At 38.1% G+C, this 26,008-nt stretch overlaps 1 protein-coding gene across 1 annotated transcript in view; it reads left to right on the forward strand.

Annotated features, from left to right (window-relative positions):
* PPEF1 (protein phosphatase with EF-hand domain 1) overlaps positions 1–26,008 on the forward strand; it is a 125,994-nt gene that overhangs the window by 55,016 nt on the left and 44,970 nt on the right. Inside the window, 2 exon segments of the mRNA XM_006157973.2 lie at positions 7,937–8,051; positions 10,450–10,496. Of these exon segments, the coding sequence (XP_006158035.1) occupies positions 7,937–8,051; positions 10,450–10,496 (162 nt within the window).

Below are 26,008 nucleotides of genomic sequence, written 5' to 3' on the forward strand. Positions count from 1 at the left end.
CTCTTTTTTTTTTTTTTTTTTTTTTTTTTTTTTTGAGAGGTTTTTGCTATAGGGCGTGTGCGCTTGCCAGAACGACAGAGAGACAGAAAGCGAGAAATCACCCCCCAGGGAGGATGGCCACGCTGCAATCTCTTCTCCTCCATGATGCTCTTCTTAGGATCTTGAGCACGCACGCACACACGCACCTGACGTGAGTTGAAGCCACCGGGTCCAGGACTCAAACTGTGGTCGACTACATGGAGTCCAGTGACTTAGCCGTTACGCCAACTGCTAGTCCTGAGATTCTCTTTTCTTAATGCAGACATTTACAGCTACAGAATTTTTTTCTGAGTACTGCTTTTGCTTTATCACAGAAGTTTCATATATTGTGTTTTTATTTTTCTTTATCTCAAAAAGTATTTTCTAATTTCCCTTGTGATTTTTAAATCCATTTATTGTTTAAGAGTGTGTTTTGCTATTGCCACATATTTGTGAATTTTCCAGTTTTGCTTCTGTTATTGATTTCCAGTCTCATTCCATTGTACTCAGAGAAGGTACTTTGTGTGATTTCAGTCTTTTAAAATTTATTGAGGCTTATTTTGTAGCCTAACATCTGGTGTGTTTTGAAGAATGTTCCATGTGTAAACTTGAGAAAAATGTAGTCTGCTATTGTTGGGTGGAGTGTTCTATAGATGTCTGTTAGTCTAGTTGCGTGTGGTCTCTGAAGTCTCTGGTCCTTGGCTTGTGTTCAGTTAGGGTTTTGACAGAGATTTCCTTGATCACCAGGAGCCATTAAAAAAAAGGGAGATCTCTCAGTCTTTTCATATTGGTTCTGTGTTGGGGTACGCCTTTACTGTTTAGATAGGTTGTTTGCAAATCTGTCTTCAGTCTTTATTTCCTGCTTATGCCGAACCATTGCTAAGTTTCTTTTTCCTTGTTTCAGTGTTTGGTTGGTTGCTGAAAACTGAATATTTTTCAGAGTTCTGACAAAGTTAATTCTGACTATTTTGATTTTGTTTTTGTTTTGCTTGCTTCTGTAGAGGGATCAGACCTTAGGACTGCTTACTCCACCATTTTGTCTGGCCTCACGCCCAAACTCTCATTATTAGGTTAAAACATGGAAGGACATATCCTGGGAGTAAGAGTGAACTAGAAGTATACTGGCTCTGTAGGGATTAAAGCATGACTTTGAATCATCTGATTCCTGAAACTGAATTAGATCATCTTTGATAGCTAGTGCTCTTTACCACCTGCCAACAGCAAATTTAAATCTTCTCTGGGAGAAAATGGGCCTCAAATGATTTCTTCAGTTTTTCATATATAAAGTCCAGAATTCAATATAAATATAACCAGGCACAAGAGGATACCAGACACATGAAAAAAAAAAAACTGGGACAAATAACAAATACAAATAATGGAAATAGAACTATAGGGTTTTTAGATAATGGAATTACTAGATTCAGTGTTTAAAATAAATGGAGAATTATTTGTTGACAATAACATGTATGATTAAGCCACTTTGCAGTGTATTCTGGATGGAAATCACATTTTGTATGCTATGATGATGTTTAGTGAATGAATTTAAAATACATAAATAAATAAACAAACAAAAAATAAAAATAAAAAATAAATAAAAGTGATCTTTGCTAAAAATAAATAAATATCCTTCATATGTTCAAGGAAATAAAAAATACAATATCAGTATAAGGAGCTGTAATAGGAGTGATAATTTTGACATTATAAAAATAAAAAACTGGGACCAGCACTTGGCGTAATGGCTATGTCGCTGGACTCCCATGTAGTCGACTGTGGTTCGAGTCCCGGACCCGGTGGCTTAAACTCACACTGGGCACATGTGCGTGTGTACCCAAGATCCCGAGAGGAGAATGGAGGAGAAGGGATTGCAGCATGGCCATCCCCCTTGGGGGGTGATTGCTTGCTTTCTGTCTCTATGTCTCTCTATGTCTGGCGAGTGAACGCACCCTATAGCAAAAACCTCTCCAAAAATAAATAAATAAAAAACTAAGTTGCTAAGGGATGGTTAAGAGGTTCAACACAATATAGTATGTCTCCATTTGTAAAAAAAAAAAATGAACAATTATATATATTTTTTGCTTTTTAAAAACTAAGATAAAATTCTTAAAACAGAAAATTTTTCACCACTATCTAATTCTGGAACATTTTTATCACCCTAAAACAAAACCCTGTATCTATTAGCAGTCCCCCCCTCTTTCCTCTTCCCCAACCCCTGGCAACTACTAATTCTCTTTTTTCTTTAAGTTTCTGCTATATGGTGCATGCGCTCACCAGACAAAGAGAGGGAAAATGAGATATTACCCCCTCCTAGGGAGATGGCCATGCTACAATCTTTTCTCTTCCCCTGTCAGGATTTTGGGCACACATGTGCATGTGCCTGGCATGATTTTCAAGCCATTGGACCTGGGACTCAAACTGTATAGTTGACCATGTGGGATCCAGTTGTCTTAACCTCCACACCACCTGCTGGCCCCAATTTACTTTCCATCTGTACAGATTAGTCTAATCTGGACACTTCATATAAATGGAGTTGTATAATATATGTAGGCTTTTGTGTCTGGTTTATTTCATTTGGCATAGTGTTTTTAGGGTTCATCTATGCTGTAGCATATAATAGTACTTCATTAATAAGTTTAGCTGAATAATGTTACTTAAAAAAATATTGGCGCTGGCAGGTGGCATGGTGGTTTGGGGTGCTGGCTTCCCACATGGCTGACCACGGTTTGAGTCCCAGACCTGGTGACTTGCTTTCTCACTTTCCCTCTTTTTCTTACTCTCACTCTGTCCCTCTCTGGTTAAATTAAAATAAATAAATAAATAAAGTTAAATAAAATAATTCTTTAAAAAAAATTCATTCAGGACCAGCAGTTGGTGTAATGGCTATGTCACTGGACTCCCATGTAGTTGACCATGGTTCAAGTCATGGACCCAGTGGCTTAAACTCACACCAGGCGTTTGTGTGTGCCCAAGATCCCAAGAGGAGAATGGAGGAGAAGGGATTGTGGTGTGGCCATCTCCCCTGGGGGGCGATTTCTCACTTTCTGTCTCTCTGTCTCTCTCTGTCATTTGGCTAGCGCACATGCCCTATAGCAAAAACAAACAAATAAACAAACAAAAAACCAACTATAACCAACCAAACAAACAAAAAACCTCTCCAAAAAAAAAAAGAAAAAAAATCATTCATAGGGTCAGAAGGTGGCATGGAGATTAATGCAGTGGATCCCATATGACCAACCGTGCTGTTTGAGTCCTGGATCCAGAGGTTTAAAAATCACACCAGGAGCATGTGCATGTGTGCCCCATATCCTGAGAGGACAATGAAAATGAAGGGATTGTGGCATGGCCATCCCCCCCAGGGGAGTGATTTCTCACTTTCCTTCTCTCTCTCACTCTCTGACTCTCTAGCAAGCACACATGCTCTATATCAAAATCCAAAACAAAGCCAAAAAAAAAAAATGTATTCATGATAGGGAGAGAGAAGCACCTCCCACAGGGCTCAGCCACACCTCAATCCCCTTCCTTCAGCCCTCCAGGATCCTGGACACATGCTTATACCTGGCTCATTTTCATTTCCTTGGGGCTAGTGACTCAAACTGCAGTCAACTTTTGGCTTCTAGCTCTGCAGTTCAATATGCTACTGACTGTGCCACAGAGACTAGGCCTGAATAATTTTACTTTGTGTGGATATACCATATTTTGTTTAATATGTGTTTGCATATTCACATGTGGTTATATTAATTTTTGTATGCTTGCAAAAACATAAAATATTTTGGGGAAAAGTACAGAAGACACTTAACAGTGGGAGTTTCTGGGGACGGATTGGGGAACTGAGATCTAGGGAAGAGGAAGAATTACTTTTCATTGTTCTACACCTTTTTACTGTTTACATTTTTATTTCAACTTTTAAAAATGAGGTTTTTAATCTACTTAAAAACTATTACTGGAGACCAGCAGGTGGCATTGTGGTTAAGGCGCTGGACACTCCCACATGGCCAACCGTGGTTCGAATCCTGAAACTGGTGGCTTACTTTCTCACTTTCCTCTCTCTCTCTCTCTTTCTGGTCAAATTAAAATAAATGAATGAATAAATAAAAGTGAATAAAATAATTCTTTAAAAAACTGGGGTTTTGTTTGTTAGTTCGTTTTGCTATAGGGAGTATGCAGTTGCTGACAAGAGACAGAGAGAGTAGAAAGAGGGAAGGTGAGAAATCACTGCTTAGAGGGGATGGCTATTCTGCCATCCCTTTCTTTATTCTCCTCCTAGGATTTTGGGCATGCACACACACGTGCCTGGCATGATTTTCAAACTTCCAGGTTCGGGAGGTAAACTGCAATTGGCCATGTGAGAATGCAGTACCTTAACCATGGCGCCACCTACTGGCCCCCCAAACCAATACTTTTTTAAAAAAAGAAATATCCTTTAAAGGTAGTATTTTTCTCCTTGAGTGTCTTCAGAAGATGAGTTATTTAATTGGTTATTTAATCTGAATATATTTATATATGTGGAAACCAACATGTGAATTAGCTATCTTGAGTATTTAGTATCGTAGTTATAAATGCCAGTTATAATGTATTAAAAGCAAATCTTATAAGCAAGAACTAATATTAACAAAGTAATTTTAGCCAGTCTAAAGAAGACCTGGAAAAACATTTAATCATAAGAATTTTCTGTTTTTACAATAAATTCTTAGTGAATATTTCTTGATTTAACTTTTAAAAATCAAAACTACTGGATCCAGCAGGTGGCATGGTGTTTAGGGTGATGGACTTCCACATGGCCAACTGTGATTCAAGTCATTTTCCCTCTCTCTTCCTCTGTATTTCTCTGGTGAGCATACATACCCTATAGCAAATTAAATAATAATAATAATAATAATAAAAATTGTTAAAAAGAAACCAAGACTGCCTCTTCAGATAGCGGTTACTCTGATTAGCACTACAAATGTACCAGGAAATTTACAGTGGCAAGTTAAGGTAACATTGAAGCCCGCAATCTATTGGGAACCAATAGATTAAATGTACAAACTGAAATAAGCCATTATACAAAAGTGTTTCTCCCCAGTCTTTTAAAATATGGCTAAAGGAAGGTTTACATTCAAGTTTTTTATTTTTCAGTTTGTTTATTTTTATAGATTTTTTTGTTATAGTGCGCATGTGCTCACTGGAGAGACACAGCGAGAGAGAGAAACAGAAAGTGAGAAATCACCCTCTTGCGGGGAATGGCTAAGCTGCAATCCCTTCTCCTTCATTCTCCTTTCAGGATCTTCAGCACATATGTACATGTGCCTGGCCTGAGTTTTAAGCTGCCAGGTCCAGGACGTAAACCATGGTTGACCACATGGGAGTCCAACGATGTAACCATTATGCCATCTACTGGTCCCTGCATTCAAATTTTAATTCAAGTTGCAGATTGAATGTATTTAGAATACTTTTGTGTAGAAAATACTTAGCAGGCCATTACATCTTAGATAGACAGGAAATATGGATCTCTCCCTACTAATCAATATCCAGGGACTCTTCTCTTTCCTCCTACTTCCTGCTTTGCTTCCAATCCTATTTCCTATCTCTGTAAAGAAATCATTTAATCATGAAATGCTCCAAAATAAAATGATATGTTTCAGAGTCTGGAATAAAAAATAATTTTATTATTTTAATACCTATGAAAATAGAACTTTTAGGACATCTTCAGACAAGATTGGTCCAAAGGCTTCCACCTACCCTTAATCTCCTAACTAAAGAAGTATCTGAACAATAAATGTAGATGTGACCCTTCTCTCAGCCTTCAATAATGTAAACCCGTGCTGCCCAATAGAAATATAAAATGAGCCATATATATAATTTAGAATTTTCTAGTATAAAAGTAAAAACAACAAAAAAAATTAGGCGAAATGAATCCTAATATTTTCACTCAGTATATAAAAACATTTTAATATGTAAGCATATTTAAGCTATTAGTAAGACATTCTGCTTTTTTCCTTTACACTAAGTCTTTGAAATTCAGTGTGACTTTTACACTTACAGCATATCTCAATTCAGACTAGCTCCATTTCAAGTGCTGATAGCCCCACAGGGCTAGTGGCTACCATGCTAGATAGCACAGATCCAATAGTCCTGAACCTTAAAGTTGTGTTAACATCTGTTAAATATGTGTGACTTACACCCTAGATTTATTTATTTATTTGTTTGTTTCTTTAGCCATGGGGAGAGTGTGCTCACCAGAGAGAGACAGAGAGAGGGAAAATGAGAAATCACCCCTCCACATGATTGGTAATGGCCTTGCCTCAATATCCTCCTCTTCTATTTTACTCCTGGGATTTTTGGGCACACACACATGCACACTGTGATTTTCAAGCTGCAGGGTCTGGAACTCAAACCACAATCGGCCATGTGGGAGTCTAGCACCTTAACCACTATGCTACCTGCTGGCCCTCACACTGGATTAAACAAACAAATAAACAAACAAACAAAATAGCTCAGGGGAAAAATAGCAAATCTGTACAAAGTGATCTCATCAACACTCTTAACAGGAGAGCAATGGAATGAATAGTCATAAATAGGAGATAATCTAAGTGTTTTATTTGGTTTTGGAATATATTTTATGCTAAGACTTTTACATAATTGTGCTGCTGTACTGAAAATTCTCAAGGCTATGTACCAAATGTCGGAGCCACACCTGGGAGGCCTGACGGGAGTAGCTTGGGAACTTGTCTGCTTGCCTCGTGAACCAGCACCTAGTTTCCGTCTCTGATGGCAGGATGTCCCGACAAATGCAAAGCCACATCTCTGCAACAGACTTTCTTGACTTCTCTCTTTCTCACTCTCTCTCCCTCTCCTTTTCCTCCTCTTCTCATTATTTTTTTTGGTCTGCACATTTTCTTAGGACAAAGGAATTCTCCGTTTTCTTGTCACTTCTTCTAGGTGCTAAGGACCAAGGATAATCAGAACTGTCATGCAAATAGATGATACCAATTAAGAATATGAGAGCTAGGGGGACCAGCAGTTAGTGTAATGGCTATGTTGCTGGACTCCCACGTAGTCGACTGTGGTTTGCGTCCCGGACCCAGTGGCTTAAAACTCACGCCGGGCACGTGTGCGTGTGTGCCCAAGATTCCGAGAGGAGAATGGAGGAGAAGGGATTGCGGTGTGGCCATACCCCCTGGGGGGTGATTTCTCGTTTTCTGTCTCTCTGTCTCTCTCTGTCTGTCTGGCGAGTGCACGCGCCCTATAGCAAAAACCTCTCCAAAAAAAAAAAAAAAAAAAAAGAGTATGAGAGCTAGGAAGGTGGCAGGTGGTGTGGTAGCTAAAGGCTCTGGATTCCCACATGGCCAACCATGGTTTGAGTCCTGGACCTGGTGGCTTGCTTTCTCGCTTTCCCTTTTTTTCTCTCTCTGGTCAAATTAAAAGATAATAATAACAAGTGGAATTAAATAAGTAAATAATTGTGTGTGTTTTTTTTTTTTCCAATGGAAAAAGTGAGGTGCGGTGTCGCCCTTTGGTTAAAAAAAAATGAAAAAAGCAAAACAAACAAACAAAACAGCTTGGATTTGAACCAGATATCATAGTTGCAAATCTCAGGATTCATGGTCCTAAAATCATCCTTCCTTGAGCCCAAGTATCACCATTCCCTGCTCCTGCTTTTTTCCAGCAACCCAATAAATAAATGTGTTCTTTTTTTTAAGAAAAAAAAGAATATGAGGATATAAAACTCTTCAAAACCATCCTTTCATTAAATTAGAAATATCTGTGGATGATTTCTTGTATACTAGACACTATGCTAGAATAATGTAGTTGAGAATAATTTAGAAATTATCCTGAAATACAGCACCCTGGACTATGCACATGTTCCACCTTTATAGTTTTTTATGTGGTCCTATCTTTCTTTGTACTTCATTATATCTATTTCCTCTGTTCCCTCTTACAGATACTTCATGCTCATTATGTCTTAGAGGTGCTATTTGAAACCAAGAAAGCCCTAAAGCAAATGCCAAATTTCCCTCAAGTAAAAACTTCTCCCTCCAAAGAGGTAACAATCTGTGGTAAGTTTCAGAGCAGAGTTGTCAAATTAATGTTTAGATGCCTCTTGGTCCTACAGCATTTGCCTAACTTAAAAACTGTGTAAATTGGACTGTGTTAAGGGAAAAAATGGTAATATAGAATTATCTATCATGATAATACTGTTCCCCATCTTGTCTTTGTTTTGCATACCAGCTGGTAGGAATTAATTATGTGAGAAATTAAAGAACTCATAGCTTTTTATAAAGGCAGACAGCATTTTAATATGGAAAACCACCCATGGGTGGAATAAGCATTCTTTGTCCTTGGTCTAGCTCTCATTATCTTTGCTCCATGTTGTTTTCTCTAGGTGGGCCCCTGCATGCCACTTGTGCCGGGAAGAGAAAAGCTAAGGAAGGGTGGAGATTAACCTCATCGCTGATTAAACTCTTCTCTGCCCTTGGCTGTTGTGTTAGATTTTTTTCAACTGGTCTCTGCAGCTTTTAGAAGAGTGGGAATGTCCCAGAAATCTGTTTCTTGTTCTTCTAAATAACAAGATTTGAGATTTTGTTATCATATAGGCCAGCCTGGCAGGATATTGCTTCAAGAAACAGTACACATTGAAATTCATCACAGTTGGTGCTCAGCATGCTTGCAACTGTCTAAGAGTGGGGTGCATGGAAGGAACAGCAATTCCCTTAACTTCTAATTAAGCCTTTAGGTTACAAAACAGTGATTGTTATTTTCCAAATCAATTTTTAGTCACATTTCTCTTACCCTGGCAGGTAGAAGTGGATTTGATGATCTATTGAATCATTTCTATTTCTAGCATCTGATAGTGGTGACAGGGACTTGATGTAGCAGTACATACCTTATGACATGCCTGACTCAGGTTTTGGAAGAGTTTCTAGCAGTGTTCACTTGCAACCTAATCAGGCCATTGTATCTCTGAATAGCAGATGATGCATCTCAGCAGTAGGGGCCTTTTATTCAAGGCCTCACTAACTTTTCTTTTCATGGAAATAAAGAACTTTCGGGCATGAGCCCTGAGAAGCCTTATGAATCAGTCAGAGAATATCTTTTGTGTCTGACTTCCCATATTCCTTTTTTTGGTCATTCAACTAGAAATTTTAAAATATTTTTTATAGTTTTAACTTTTTAATATGCTGAAACAAGTTTATTTTTTTAGCTCGCCAACTGTAGCAGTCTTATATATCCAAATTTTTTAAAGAAAAATCACCCTGAAGAAAATAAAATAATTAAAAATATGTACTAAACTGATAAGTAAAAAGTTTTTCTTTATTTCCTTAGATTTGAAGTGAGACCATATGAAAGCAATAAGATTTAATATGCCCTTAATCTAACTATTAATAGTAGAGTCACATTTTATAAATAAGTGCTGGTGATATAGGGTATTACTTTTATTATTTTGAGTATAATTGGAGTCTTCTGTTGCATATATTTGGTTAATCTTAGTAGTGGGATTTTAAGCAAACTGAGGAAGAATATTCCCAAATTAAATTGTGTGTTCATCAAATTGGATATCCAAAATCAAAATTTATAAGCAGAGTTCATGAAAGCAAGATATTTTGCCTAGAAATAGTTTTCTAAATGGGGCTTTGGAATCTTCTCAGAGCCATTTTTATTTTTTAATTAATGGCTATATACATTCATATGACTTCCTTTAGTAGACTTTCATTTTTATTTCCTGTAGCTGTCTCATCCAAAGAATGTCAACTGTCTACTCTCGATCTTTAAATTTCAGATGCTACTGCCAGAACATATTCTTCAAAGCATGGCTTTTTACGAGCTATGTAGTTACCAATTAAACGTATTTATTGAATGCCTGCTATGCACTAGGCACTTGGTAGGCACATGGGGATTGAATGTTGACTGAAATAGCTTCTGTTGCTGCTCTCCTCTGCAGGACAGTGTAGGCAGTACATAATAATTGATGAGAATTTGAGTTTTGAAGTGAGATAAAGTTGGATTTGAATCTCAGCTTTGATATTTGGTAGCTGCGTAACTTTGCATAAGTTGCTTAACTACTCTGAACCTCATTTGTAAAAGGAGAATGTTGAAAGTAATTCTCATCTCCTAGAATGGTTGTAAGAATTGAACAAGATAATTCATGTAAAACTCTCAATATAGTTCTTGGCCCAGAGTAAGTGAAGCCCATAAATGATCAGAAAGAACAGGTAATTTGGGGGCAAGATGCTGTCCTCCCTTATGGAAACAAATCACCTGCTAAATTAACATCATTGTAACATTAAAACCCAATGTCCTGAGAACACTTGGCGTCTATTAGCAATATTTTAGTTTTAAAATTCTGTAAGGAGAACACTTGGAGTTTATTAGCAATATTTTAGTTTTAAAATTCTGTAACAAAATGGGCATCACATCTTGTTTCCTACTGAATTGTGATTTTCATTTGTACTTCAGGTGATTTGCATGGGAAACTGGATGATCTCTTCTTAATCTTCTATAAGGTAAATGATATTTCGATACATATTTGTCTTTTTATGGGAGGAGGGCAGTTCTAGGGTAGATAACAATGTTAGTTCTATTAGAGATAGGCACAAATCCAAATATAACAGTTTTCATCTGAGAAGTTCAAAGGCATATCTTTTGATTTACCTTAAACAAAGCTCATAAACATTTTTTTAAAATTTAGTTTGGGTCTTGTTCATACTATTGTTATCTGTATATCCATTAGGATTTGTTGCTGATTGAATTTATTGTGGTTGTTTTAAGATGATGCAGGATGGGGAGGGAAGCAGTCTGTTTTATTTTTATTGTGTTCAGAAATGAGCAAGTCACTTACCAGTCTTCTCTTCCAGTGTACACTAATTATGCATGAAAGGAGTTTCCTACAGTAAGTTCTAAATAGCTCTCTTCTCTATCCTGATGTGCCATCTCTGGGCTTAGTTGTTCTTCCAGCACTATGACTCCTCTCTAGTCATTGCATTCTGGTGTCAGAGGTCATAAAGCTTGGCCAACATGACGTCTTTCCATACCTCCTTAAGTAGATTTATTTCTCTCTCTGAGCCAGAGTTGTCTCCTCAATGTCTGTGCCTGGGATGGCTGACTGCATGTAGAAACTCATCCTGAGGTCCCTGCCTTCACCAAAGTGATACCTCTTTATACAGATGTCTCTTTTTGATTAATGTGTCTATTCTCCATTCTTCCCTGTCATCCCTACAACTATTGAATAACTGGGCATAGCACAGGTATCTCAGATGGGTTAAAAGAAAATATATCCTGATTATGACATGAAAAGTCATTTCTACTCTTGGAGGAAAAGTTGAATGAGCCACATAATTGCCATGAACCTTATTATTATTATTATTATTTTAGTTGTAATATTACCTTGTGATTCCACTCCATGAGAGTTTGTCTTGTGGACAAAATATAAATATTCAAATGGATTTTTCTTCTTCCTTCTTTCCTTTCTTTTTATGCCCTTGCCAGAAAGAGAGAGAAAGAAAGCACCCTCCAAACAGGGCATGGTCATTCCACAGTCCTTTTTTCTCCATTCCTCCATCCCATCAGAATTTTAGACACACATGGACAATGCATCCAGCATATTTTTCAAGCTACAAGACCTGGAATTCAAACTACAGTTGGCCATGTAGGATTTGACTCCCAATGCATTATGCTTAATCACTGTGCTATGGTGCTGGCCCCAAATGCATTTTTAAAGTAATGATTATAAGAAGTAAGATTTAAAATTCATTCATTCAGAATGGAGGCTTAAGAGGGAGTAGATAAATACAGCTGGCACTTGGGAGGAAATTCAAGTTGTGACCACAGAAGGCCTAAGCAAAGACGTAGAGCCTGATAGTCAGGAAGTGGGGTCAGGGGAAATAAGAGACTGCTCAGGTAGTAGGTTAGTGTAGGAAGTCCAGGGAAAGGTTTGCTGGCAGGGGGCTAAGAGTGCTGATAAAAGAGAAATTCTGGATATCAGCCATGGGATCTGAGCTGGGTATGGAAGGAAGAGAGGCCAGGAAGGCTACTCATTTCAGGACAATGGAAAGATTGAAGGATTGGAATGCTCTCTAAGGTCAAGGGAATGTGGTGATTGAGACAAAGGCCTTAAGAAGCAGGAAGGGTGGGGAGGAGAGGGTCTGAGGTGGAGTGCAGACCATGGAGAGTTGAAGGGAGTGACAAGGGATTCTGAAGACGAGAAGGACAAAGGCCTGGAAAGCAGGTGAGGTAAATAATTGACCACATGGATTGAGAGGTGAAGAACCGGGGAAGGAGATCTAGGTAGAGGTCACGGGCCTAGAAGGAGGGTGGCAGAGTGTTGGTCTGTTAGTAGCTTTGAGGAGCAGTGGCCCCTCCCTCCCTTGCCTGTAAGCCTAAGGTGCATGTCCTGGAGAAGCATAGGGGTCCTTTACTGTAAGAGGGTTGCCAGTGTCTGCTGTCCAGCAGCATTCTAAAGGGAGGTCCAAGTTTATGGAGAGAATTCCTTCTGAATGAGTTAAAGGTAGAAGGGAATTTATTTACCACAAAATGAGAATTCTGTGGCAAAATTGGAAAGCTGTGGGAGAGGTGGAAGGATGGACTAAGTGAGAGGAAGCCAATGAATCATGTAGTTTGGGGAATGGAATTGGTTTACCTCAGTACATGGTTCCATGTCAAATGTTCCAAAGGCAGCCCTGCTGCTGTTGATAGTTACCATCTGAGAAAGGAGGAGAGGGGCAGGGCATGTGGAAAACAATAACAAAAAATGTAGTAGTTCTTTGATATTTAAAAACATGGCATGGTTTGATATATATATGTTTTTAAGAATCATTTTATTTTAACATTTATTTATTTATTTACTTATTTATTTTAATTTGATCAGAGAGGGACAGAGAGAGAGAAAAAAAAAAGGACAGAGAAAGTTAGAGAGAGAGAAAGTAAGAAACCACCCTGCCAGTCAGTTCCAAAACCATGGTCAGCCATGTGGGAGTTCAGCCCCCTCAACCACCATGCCACCTGCCAGCCTCCAAAAATGTAGTAATTCTTCTCTAGTGGTTTTGGAAGATATATAAGAGGAAAAGTAGTTGAGTAAATTAAATTGGGAAAATAGTCATTAAATTCCAAGGCATTTGGAAAAGAAAATTTCTCGAGAGGTAGTTAAAGATACTATGGTGTGATCAGGGATAGGACTCCGGAGTAGACAGATGAGAAAAGGGAGAATTCTGACATGTTTCTTTAATTCCATTGGCAAAACTATATGGAACATATAAAACTGGAAAGTGCTAATGTAAAGACTGAACAGGAGGAGGTGGGCGGTTAGAAGTACTATAAAAGGAATTAAAGGTGAAAATATAGCATTCAAATGGAAGCAAGAAATAATTTCAGAGCTAACCAATGACAGCGTTCAGGAAGTAGAGATTGTGAACTCAGTGATGAAAGAGTACGGCATTATCATACTTGGGATAGATTTGGGTAGCAGGTAGTGCAAGGGATGTTTGGAAAACAGATGTATACAGGAGCCATGAGTTGAGATTTTGGCAGGCTTGAGTGAGAAGAAGGTAAAACACACCTTGGACATGGAACAAACCACACACACCAGAACTTGAAGTTGCCTGTTTTAAGGGGGGGAACTGGGGCCAGCAGGTGGTGTGGTGGTTAAGGACACCGGACTCTTACATGGTTACTGCAGTTCAAGTCCCAGACCCGGTGGCTTGCTTTTTCACTTTCCCTATCTCTCTCTCTCTCACTCTGTCCCTCTCTGATCAAATAAAAATAAAAATAAATAAATAAAGTTAAATAAAATATTTCTTTTTAAAAAATGGGGAGGAGGGAAGGAACTGAGGGAAGAGTCATTGATGATAGCAAGGTTCGATTTTATGAACCTGAAAAGAGATCTACTGAATAGCATGAAGATTTTACACAGTGGAATTGTACTGTATAGGAATTTATGTTAAAGGGTTAGATTTTAGTTGCTTTTGCCACATGTGAGACGATGGATATGTTCATTTGTCTCACTATAGTAACCTTTCTATTATCTCTTTATTGGATAATATCATGTTGTGCACCTTAAATATACAATAAATATACAATAAAATTTATTTTTAAAAATGGAGAGCTTTAAAACTGTTTTAAAAAATAATTAGAATAATAAAAATAATGATTGGGGAAAACATAGAAAAGATATTGAATGTTGAAGTGGGGAGATTAATGTCTCTGTACTGACTGACATGCATGGCATTCCCTTTTGAAAAAACAATGTAATACACTGTAAAGTTATATGTAATTCAATGTAATATAAACAAGATTATGATGATAATAAAAAAAAAAATGGAGAGCTTGCCCCATAGCCTAGTCATTAAGGGTGCTGGATCCCACACATCCAACTTGGTTTAAGTTCCCACTTTGGCAGTTTTAAGATATACCAGACATATGTGTGCGTGCATGCGTGCCAAAAATCTTGACAGGATGGAAAAATGGAGATGAAAGGACCACATCCCATTGGGGGGGTGTGCTTTCCTCCCCTTCCTCTCTATCTCTTTGTCTCTTACTGGGAAGTTCATGTGCCCTCTGGCATTAGGGAAAAAGAAGAGAATAGCAACTATGATAAAGCAGTGGGGGAAAAGTATATATCAATAATGATATAAGCAAACAATATAATTTATTAGCATTTTCAATAGTGGTACAGCAAAAAAAAAATCCCTCTGAACTAGTATTATTTTAAAGAAACTTGTGATTACTGAATACTTTTTCTTATGAGAAAAAGAAAAAAGAAAGACACTGAAAAAGATAATGTAGTTAGTTAATGGTGTCCAAGAGGGAGAACCACATGGTGAGCATGTGATGGTGGTGCTGGGTCACTTAGCCTGTGGCAAATGAGCATCCTTAGATAAAAGCAGTGAAATGGATGGGCAAGGCACAGAGACATCTGAAGAAGCTCCAGCCGTGTGGTGATCTCTATCTAACTGGCAAAAATAAGCATTTTGTTATTTTCTGTCTCAGGAAATGAGAGGATCTCTCTCTCTCTCTCCTGCTCTCCCTCTCTCTCTCTCTCTCTTTTTTGTCTGCAACGTAAATGCAGAATTAAAAGAGTACATGAGTATACTGCAGCCTAAAGCCATAAATACAACCTGTTCTGGAAACAACCTTTCTATTTGAATACAATGATATCCCACCTATCCAGATGTCAAACTAGTTCTCCATGGTGGAGAAAGTTTCAAGTTACATGGTATACACTCTCTTAAGAAGTAGGAGGGGCCACCAGTGGCGGTGGTTAAGGACGCTGGACTCCCACATGGTGGACCACAGTTTGAGTTCCAGACCGGGCGGCTTGCTTTGTCACTTTCCCTCTCTCTCTTTCTCTCTCTCACTCTGTCCCTCTCTGGTCAAATTAAAAAAATAAATAAAGTTAAATAAAATAGTTCTTTAAAAAAAAAAAGAAGAAGTAAAGGGAGCAAATGACACAATTTTAAAAATCCCATCCACAATGGTGAAAGTCATATTAAAAGACATTTTAGCCTTTAAAGGCATAAGCTTCATTGATCTGGAAAATTCATTTAAACAGTGTCTACAGTAATAGTGAGTGTCATTATTGGATCTTAGGGATAGGAAGATGAGTGAATGAAAAAAAGAGAAAGGTTAGTTGAGAAAATAGCAATAGACTAAAAAAAAAAAAAAATAGATGAGGAGGAAAGGAAGAAGATCTCCAATAAGGAGAGGGGTCGGGGGAGGTGGAGTTCTCTTTGTGGCATTAGATGAAGAGGAAGCTCGGGAATACAACAGCATTAGCTGCGACCTAAGTGATCACTTCAGGAAATGGTAGGATTTCTGTAATGCTCTCTGATTCACACTGCAATACTTTGTACTCAACTGATTAATCATCACCTCATGAATCCCAATTATATGTAATGCCTGACTCTGGTTCATTGATAGGAGTCAGGAAATTAAGTCAATGGTTGTAAACCCTAGGCTCCCAATCTTCTATTTAGAGGTAGCTGGTAGGCATGCTTTAACTTGTCTTTGTTTTCTTGTTATCCTTTAAGGGAAATAGATGCTGAGTTACAGGGAAGAGTTTGGCAAACTACATCCTGTTAGGGATTTTTAGACCTATAAATGACCAAAGTTTATATTATACTATAACGGATTCTTCTCCATCAACCCAAAAGAGAAACCAGAAAATCTCAGGCTTTGACCTAAGGCAAAATTTTAATACATCTTTCCATTGATATTTTGTTAGAAGCCAGCCACCTTGTTTTCCTTTTTTTCCCTTCTTATCTCCACCGTCTTCCATCCTCTATCCCCACTTTCTTCCTTGTCTGTTCTTTCATACAGCACAGCATGTGTAGGGCTATAGGACTGGGGCCAAGGCCAACTAAGAGCAAAGCCTAAGAGGATGTTACGATGTGAGTTACTGAGGTGCCTCACCATATTACTCTCAAGTGGTTGGTTTGGCTCCAGATTCCTATCATTGTTGCTGATCGTATACAAAAGTGAATCTGTCCACTGACGTACTCATTCAATACACTTTTATCTGACCCCTATAGTGTTCAAGGCACCATATAAAAACTGTAGGAACATACAAAGATGAATATAAAGCTCATTCATTTCATGTACATTTATTAAATATCTATTTTGAGAGAGTTCTCTGCTAAGGTATACAGTATAACTAAGATATAGTTGTTGACCCCAAGAACATCCTGGTTTAGTGGGGCAGGTTAATTGATTAAAAAGACAAGATAGTTCAAGGTGGAATGTGTTATGATTGGAATAAGAACAGAGCTCCAAGGCAGCAAATTAAAGGGGTTTCTAACCTCATGGAAGACTTCCTAGAAGAGGTGACATTTCAAACAATCCCTTCAAAGAATCTTAATAATTTAGTTATTAACTAAATAATGAAGAAAAGTTTTGGACAATCAAGAAATATTTTATTCTCATACTTTCTGTGTGCACTGCAATGAAATGATAGGATTTGTACCAATCATTGTGTTCGGTTGATTATTTTGAGATATGAGTTTCTTTAATATTCAGTTGTCCTTTTTAAAAACTGTTATCATTTAGCACCTTAATACCAAGCAAGACATTTTCAGCTCATAATCCCATCTAGGTCTGAAAAGGATCCCCCTGCCATACCCCTGATCCCCCCCCCCCACCCCCCACCTGCCACCCCCCTGATCCCCCCCCGCCACCCCTAGTCACCACACTCTTAACCATGACAGACCTTTGCTAATAGGGCATCTCAACTTTACATGGCTTCGAATATAATTTTATCATCAAGCGAAGCAATTTACATGTCATTAGTTAGGTCATATTTTTAGATTTTGTTTTCTGAAAAGGTTAATTTTAATCAGCCGCTTTTACTTAATTAGAGTGACCAATTTGAATTACTTCATTCAGAGCCTCAGCCTTGCTAAAATTACAAGATATTTTCCTCTCATTGAACAGAAAGCCTGAAATTTTAGACCAAGTATTGGCAAATTAGTTTGTTAAATTGGTGCTATGAGTGGTGACCTCCTGGTGCTGAAAGAGAGATGCGCACTGACAGAGAGAGACTGATTGACTCTTAACCCTATGGGTAACATATTGATGCTGCCCAGCGGAAGCCAGCCACCTTGTTTTCCTTTTTTTTTGCCCCTCTAATCTCCGCCATCTTCCATCCTCTATCCCCAAAGCCCGTAATTTTCCAGTTGTCAAGGTAATCGAACATTGTCTTTATTCTCTATCAGTGACATGCTTCACACTGCCAGAGTGGTTCATTCTTTTGCTTTTGTGGTTAAGGCAATATGTTATAGCCAGAAGAACAGACCTTGGGAATAGGGTTTGCAAAACAAAATTAGAGTGATATGGAGTTGAAGGTCCATAGGTTATTGGTTGGAGTTTCTTGGGAAGATGTCCAAATATATTGAGATAACTTTCAGATGTCTGCCATAAAATGCTTTAGGAAATAGGTGAGAATATAGGGAAGCATCTTGTTTTTTTGTCTCTGTTTATCAGTTGGAGTGTGCTATATTTTCTCCTGCAGGTCATCTGAAAGCTGTTTAGAGCTGTACTTACCCTGAGTTTTCAGTATTTGTCACCTTAATCTCATGTTATAGTTAGTTTGTTACAGAATGAATCTGAGAGTTTGGTTTATTTGAACCAAGTGAAAGTTGGATTATACCATCAATTTTTGCTTCTCTGAAGAAAACTCAGAATATTCTCAGTAGCCAGAAGCCTGACTATCCTAGAAACTCATGTCCCAGGTGGCTTGGTTCCTCATCATCTTGTCTGTTTTCCAGTTCCCTTATTATTCTAAGACTAAAATGTATTTGAACTGAGGCTATATAAAGTAGTATGACTAATCCTGAACCACCGGCCAGATCTTATACATCCAAATAAGGCTAGCCTTCTTTGAAGCAATTACCTTGAGAAGCTTAACACCTAGAGGAGTTCTCATACATTCAGGACTCCTGTTAGAATCAGTTTCAGTGTCTGTGACATATTCTATTGAACAAGATCATTATCACAAATCTTAGTATTTTAAAGACTTGTGATTTTTAAAAAAACTTGTTGGGTGTCAACAAATACACAACCTACCTGACCATTATTATTTTTGGCTTAAAATGAGGTACGGAAGAAATTCATTATGGGGCCAGCAGGTGGTATGGTGGTTAAGGCTCTGGACTCCCACATGGCCCACCATGGTTCAAGTTCTAGACTTGGTAGCTTAAAAATCACACCAGGTATGCATGTGTGTATACCCCAAATCCCAGGAGGAGAATGGAGGAGAAAGGATTGAGGTTTGGTCATCCTCCTTGGTATTGATTTCTCACTCACTTTCCCTCTCACTATCTATCTCTGGCAAGCACATATACCCTATGACAAAAGCCTTAAATAAAAAAAAAAAGAAAAAAGGAAATTCATTATTCTTTGCCCAGAGATGAAATGAGACAAAGGTAGTAAAGAATCCATCAGGGCCAGCAGATGTCATAGTGGTTAGGTCATTGGACTCCCACATGGCCACCACAGTTTGAGTCCCAGACTTGGTGGCTTAAAAATCATGGTGGGGGCATGCACGTGTGTGCCCAGGATCCTGGGAGGAGAATGTAGGAGAGAAAATTGCAGTGTGGTCGTCCCTCCTGGAGGGGTGATTTCTCACTTTTCCTCTCACTGTGTCTGTCTGTCTGTCTCTCTCTGTCTCTGTCTCTCTCTGGCGAGAACATGTGCTCTAAGGCAAAAATCTCTCTCTCTCAAAAAAAGAATTCACCTACAACAAAGTTTGATTTAACTGGACACAAGAAGTTTTTATAAACAACTTTTTTTTAGATTTACTTATTTAATTTTATTTGTTATTTGTTATTTATCTTTTATTTTGACCAGAGGAAGACAGAGAGAGAGAGAGAGAGAAAGTGAGAAAGCAAGCCACTAGATATGGGACTTGAGCCATGGTTGGCCATGTGGGAGTCCAGCGCCTTAACCAGCACACCACCTGCCAGCCCCTGACAAATACAAGAAAAGCTGTCCTCACAATGAAAAACATGTTTATCAGCAAAATGTAACTATAATTTTAGACCGTTGAATGCTTTTCTCAAATTTAAAAATTAAGGTTATGCTGGTTTCATGAAATGAATTAAAAACATTTCCATCTCTTACTATTGTCTGGAATAATTTAAGTCCCTGGGTCTCAAACTCAAACTTGGCTATACATTGTAATCACCTAAGTATCTTTAATGCACGGTCAGGGTTGAGAATCATGGGTTTAAATAACATAAGACTATTTGCTCTTGAAAATTGTTACAGAGCTCTGCTATAAAGCTGCATGGGGCCAATGCATTATTTAAGCTTCATAATTCTTTTTTTTTTTTTTTTGGAGTTTGGAGAGGTTTTTGCTATAAGGGTGTGTGCACTCGCCAGAAAGACACAGAGAGAAAGCGAGAAATCACCCCCCCAGGGGGGATGGCCATGCCGCAATCCCTTCTCCATTCTCCTCTTGGGATCTTGGGCATGCACACACATGCACCCGGTGTGAGTTTAAGCCACCGGGTCCGGGACTCTAACCGCGGTCGACTACATGGGAGTCCAGCCACATAGCTATTACGCTAACTGCTGGTCCCAAGCTTTCTACTTCTTTTGAATCAGTTTGATAGTTTCTAATTTTCAGAAAATCATCCATTTCTTTAGATTGTAAAAATACTTCCCTACTTCTTTTGAATCAGTTTGATAGTTTCTAATTTTCAGAAAATCATCCATTTCTTTAGATTGTAAAAATACTTCCCCATAGATGTTAACATCCTTTACATATATATAATTCTATTATTTACTTCTCTATATCTTTATGCCCTTTATTTTATTTTTAAGTCTTTTAAAAATCTCTAATCTTACATAATTTTCATTCTCTTTCATTTAATATTCAATCAGGCTCATGATGGGTTTATTGATTTTTTTTTTTTAGTTCCTTCAAAAAACAAAGATTCAAGGGACCAGCAGATGGTGTAATGGCTATATCACTGGACTCCCATGTAGTTGACCACGGTTTGATTCCCAAACCTGGTGGCTTAAACTCATGCTGAGTGCATGTGCATGTGTGCCCAAGATCCTGAGAGGAGAATGGAGGAGAAGGGATTGCGGTGTGGCCACCCTACAGTCACCCAGGGGAGAGATTTCTTACTTTCTGTCTCTGCCTCTCTCTGTCTTTCTGGTGAGTGCACATGCCCTAATAGCAAGAACTTCTAAAAAAAAAAAACAACCTACAGGGACCAGCAGTTAGCGTAATGGCTATGTCGCTGGGCTCCCATGTAGTCGACTGAAGTTTGAGTCCTGGACCTGGTGGCTTAAACTCACGCCAGGCGTGTGTGCATGCGTGCCCAAGATCCTGAGAGGAGAATGGAGGAGAAGGGATTGTGGCGTGGCCATCCCCCCTGGGGGGTGATTTCTCGCTTTCTATCTCTCTGTCTCTCTCTGTCTGTCTGGCGAGTGCACGCGCCCTATAGCAAAAACCTCTCAAAAAAAAAAACCCCAAACAAACAACCAACCAACCAACCAAACAAAAGATTTGGATTTACATATCTTTTCCTCTTATTTTCCATTTTCTTAATTTCAACTTTTATCTTTTTTTTTTTTTAAGATTTTTGCCAAAGTAGAGCATGCATCTCTCACTAGAGAGAGAGAGAGAAATTACCTCCCCCAGGGGATGGCCACACCACAATTCCTTCTTCAGTCTTCTCTCAGAATTTTGGGCACACATGCACCTGCTCCTGGCATGGTTTTCAAACCATTGGATCTGGTACTTGAACCCTGTAGTTAACCAGGTGGGATCCAGTGCGTTAACCACCACACTGCCTGCTGGCCCTCGGCTTTTATCTCTATTTGAGTGGTTTTATTGTTCTTTTCTTAAGATTTCTTAAGTTGAATACAGTCTTTCATGGGAATCTTCTTTAATCATCAAGGCATTTAAGCCTGTATATCTTTTCTAATTTAGTTTTAACTGAGACTTCTGTAGAACTTATAAATTATCATCTAGGGCCAGCAGGTGGCATGGTGGTTAAGGTGCTGAACACTCCCACATTGCCGACCATGGTTCAAGTCCTGGACCTGGTGACTTGCTTTCTCAGTTTCCTTCTGTGTGTCAGTCTTTCTCTGGTCAAATTAAAATAAATGAATGAATAAATAAAATTAAATAAATCATTCTTTAAATTTTTTTCATCTAATTTTCTCTTTGATGAAATACTGATTAAGACTATATCTTTTCATTTCAAAGGATCTTAACTCAAGAAACTAGACTTTTTTCCTAATCATGTATCTATTATTTATTTCACATTTTATTGAATCATGACATGAGAATGTGTCCTATGAAATGTTTCTTATTTTGAACTTGTTAAGGTTTTCTTTGAAGTCAAATACAAGGTTGGTTTTCATAAAAGTTCCATGGACATATAAAAAATTAATTGTAGGGACCAGCACTTAGCGTAATGGCTATGTCGCTGGACTCTCACGTAGTCGATCACGGTTCAAGTCCTGGACCCGGTGGCTTAAACTCACGCCAGGCACGTGTGCGTGCGTGCCCAAGATCCTGAGAGGAGAATGGAGGAGAAGGGATTGTGGCGGGACCATCCCCTCTGGGGGGTTATTTCCTGCTTTCTGTCTCTCTGTCTCTCTCTGTCTGTCTGGCGAGCGCACACACCCTATAGCAAAAACCTCTCCAAAAAAAGGAAAAAAAATTAATTGTATTCTCTATTTGTAGCCTACAAAATTCTCCAAATTCTATGAAATCAAGTTTATTGGTTGTATATTCAATTTTTCCATAATTTTCTTCTATATTTGTCTAAATGCATGTATTATACATTGCTTTATAACACATTGCCCCAATACTTAGTGACTTAAAACTACAAACAGTTAGTATGTCATAATTTCTGTGGATCAGAAATTTGGGTTCATCTTACCTAGCTTGTTCTGTCTGGCTCAGGTTTTCATGGGGTGGCAGTCAAGCTACTGGTTAACAGTGTAGTTTTCTGAAGTGTTGACTGGGGCTAGAGCACCCATTTCCAAGATGGCTAGGGGTGTAGGCACAGAGTTTCAGTTCCTTGTTGGCTACTGGCAGAACATCCATACGGACTTCTCCACAAGGTTGCCTGAGTAGTTTCATGAAATAACTGTTGACTTTCCCTAAAGTGAGTAATCCGAGAGAAAACAAGTAGAAAGCCGCAATATCTTTTATGACTTAGTCTCCAAAGTTGCTCATTGTCATTTTGACCTTTTTTTCCCCTACTCATGAGAAACAAGTCACTAAGTTCAGCCCATACCGAAGAGGAGGTAAATTAGGCTTAACCTTTTAAAGGGAGTGTCAAAGAATTTATAGAAATTCTTTTAAGCCAGTAATTCAGTCTGAACAATTCAGTCTATTTATGCTTTCAAACAATTTCTTCTTACTTTTATGTAGTTAAATATTGAGTCATTGGAAAAGTCATGAAGTATTTTTTTCTATGTTTTTCTGTGCAAAAATGCATCATGACTTATCCCACAACCCAATATATGAAGCGAAAAAATTTTTTATTGGCTACAAATTCATAAAGTTTCTCCTATTATTAAAGTTCCTGCCTATATAGGACTTTAATCTTTTTTAAAAAAATAATTATTTTACTGAACTTTATTTATTTATTTATTTATTTATTTATTTATTTATTTATTTTAATTTGACCAGAGAGAGACAGTGAGAGAGAGCGAGAGAGAGAGAGAAAGCAAGCCGCCAGGTCCAGGACTTGAACTGCAGTCAGCCATGTGGGAGTCCTGCACCCTTAAGCACCATGCCACCTGCCGGTCCCATAGTACTTTAATCTAATCTCACCTTGTCTGTTTTAAATATTTCCATCCTTGCTTTCTGTTTGTTGCTTTTGCCTTATTTTCAAACTTCTTCTCTAAATTTTCATGTAGTACATTTCTCATAAATAATTATAACTAAGTTTTGTGTTTTAATATAGTGTTGTAATATTGATGTTTTAATGGGAGAATTTAACCCATTCACATCTACTATAACAACAGTTATATTTGAAAATTTTATTTCTATTCAACTTTACTCTTTATTTCATTTTGTTCCACCCTTTTCTTTTTCTGTTTGTTGTCCTGGTGTTTTCTTTTAATTTATTATTTTATTTGGAATTTGTACTGTGCCTTTTTTGTTCATTAGTGGTTAACTTTCCATTCCTGACATTTCTAATAAATAATATATGTGTGTGTTTGTGTGTGTGTGTGTCTTTCTCAAATAGATATACCTTTATTCTTTTCTTTTTCTAGGTTTTACCATAGGCCTAGGGTACATGTGCTTGCTGGAGAAAGACAGAGAGAGACAGAGAAAGGAAAAGTGAGAAATCGCCCCTCAGGGAGGATGGTCACACTGCAATCCCTTCTCCGGTCTCCTCTTGGAATTTTGGACATGTAAACACATGTGCCCACATGATTTTCAAGTTGCCAAGTCCAGGGCTCAAACCTCAGTCAACCATGTAGGAGTCCATTTCCTTAATTTCAGCTTTTGTTTTTATTTTTATTTTAAAATATTTTTACCATAGGGCTTATGTTGGGTGTCAACAAGTAGAGGGCCTAGATGACTATTGCTAGAGGGGGGGGGGGGGTACCAACTGGATCCCCTTTGTTCTGTTGTTAAAAGCTTTTTTAAAAAATTGCCACAGGGCACATGTGCTAGCCAGTGAGAGAGAGAGAGAGAGAGAAAGTATCCTCCAATGGGGTGTTGTCACACCACAATCCTGTTTCCTCCAATTTTCTATCCTGTCAGGATTTGGCGCACTCATTTACATGTACTCAGCATGTTTTTTAAGCCACTAGGGCTGGGATTTGAATTGTAGTTAGCCATGTGGGATCTGACTCCCTGTGCATAGCACTTAACCTCTACACCATAGGCCGGCCCTATAACTTTATTGTCATATTATGATTCTCTCTCTCTTCTAGTGAGATAACTATTTTCACACTTTCTATGCCATATTTGTGGAGTATTTTGCTTTTCCCCCCTTATCTCCCCTGCAAATATTATTACTCATGCCATATTTTTAGTTCTTGACTATTATTTGGCTTCTCTTCATTAGTATATCTCTATTTCTAGAGTCTTTCCTTAGTACTTAAATTAAATTCCATATTATCATAATGATTTATATTTAATTATATATTGCAAAGTTGTTTGTTCACACCTGTGTTCATTCCTCTTGGTCTTTCCCTGGCTTTCACTGTTACTCTTGTTATTTGGTTAGAATATATATATATATTTAATATTTTCCTCTATGGGGCCTGTGAGTACTATCTTCTCTGAATGCAGGGACTTAGTATTATTTACTTTTGTGTCACAAGCACCTAAATTTGTGCCTAGTACACAACATACAATGAATACATGTTCATTTTTTTGTGTGGTAATTATTGGGTCATCAGAAAAGTCATGATGTATTTTCCCATGTTTTTCTATGCAATAATGAGTCGTGACTTTTCTGACGGCCCAATGGAACACTACATATTGACCTGTGTATTTCTTCTTCTCTGAAGAACATTTATTTGGTTGGTCGTATGTAATCCCATACACATCTATCTGCAAATGTATTTTCTGTTACTCTGAGTTACTGAAATCTTGGTCAACATAGAACTTTTGGTTCATACTTCTTTTCTCTCTTTAATTTGTAGATTTTATTCTGTTATTTCTGAACTCCCACCGCTATAGATGAGAAAAGTCTGATGTCAGGCTGATTGTTTTCCCTTTGTAACTTGTTCTTTGTGTTTGGTGTTATTAAAGACTTACCAAGAAATAGGGATTTTTTTTTTCCCCAACCAATTGTACATTGAAGTCATGAGCTCTTTCAAACTTCAGACTAAGTCTCTTTTTAACCACAGAAAATTTCCTTTCCTATTTTTGTAATTATTGCCTGCTCTCCATCTGTTCGTTTTTCTTGATTCTGGAGTGCTTATTATTGGCACATTAGGTCTCCTGGCTCTGAACTCCATTCTCTTACTCACTTTTCATGATTTCCGTCATTTTGCTTTTTGCTTTGTGTGAGAAAATTTTCATCTCTTTGCTCATTCAGGTCAATAATGTATTTCCAATCATTCTTTCTTTTAGTTAGCTCTAACCCACTGATATTTTAAATTTGAATAGCATATTTTTAATGGCAAAAATTGTTAACATTTCTTTATTTTTTTTCTCATCTTATTATTATTTAAAAAGTAAAGTTGTCCGCTGTCTCTTCCAGCAGTCCTGTTTCATTAGAGGCCATCTGCTCTAGCAGATCTGATTGGTCTGCTTCAGTCTGGTTGCTGGATCCTCTTAAGTACTAGCTTCTTTCCGCTTCCTATTTTCTGCTTAAGCTACATTAAGCCTGTCCAGAGTTGGAGGCACAGCATTTCTCCTCCTGCGTCAACAGGAAACTCTCATGTTCTCACTGCAGCACTCTCTGCTTCTGCTCCTCTGGCCCCCTTCAGGTGTAGACATCCCAACACAATCTGTAGCCTCCCCTACCTCCCCAAACAGGCTTCTCTAGCTTATTCATTCTAGCCACCCGAAGGGTAAGGTAAAAAG

This window comes from Tupaia chinensis, unplaced genomic scaffold (assembly GCF_000334495.1).
Source record: "Tupaia chinensis unplaced genomic scaffold, TupChi_1.0 Scaffold000567_1, whole genome shotgun sequence".
Classification (NCBI taxonomy): Eukaryota; Metazoa; Chordata; class Mammalia; order Scandentia; family Tupaiidae; genus Tupaia; species Tupaia belangeri.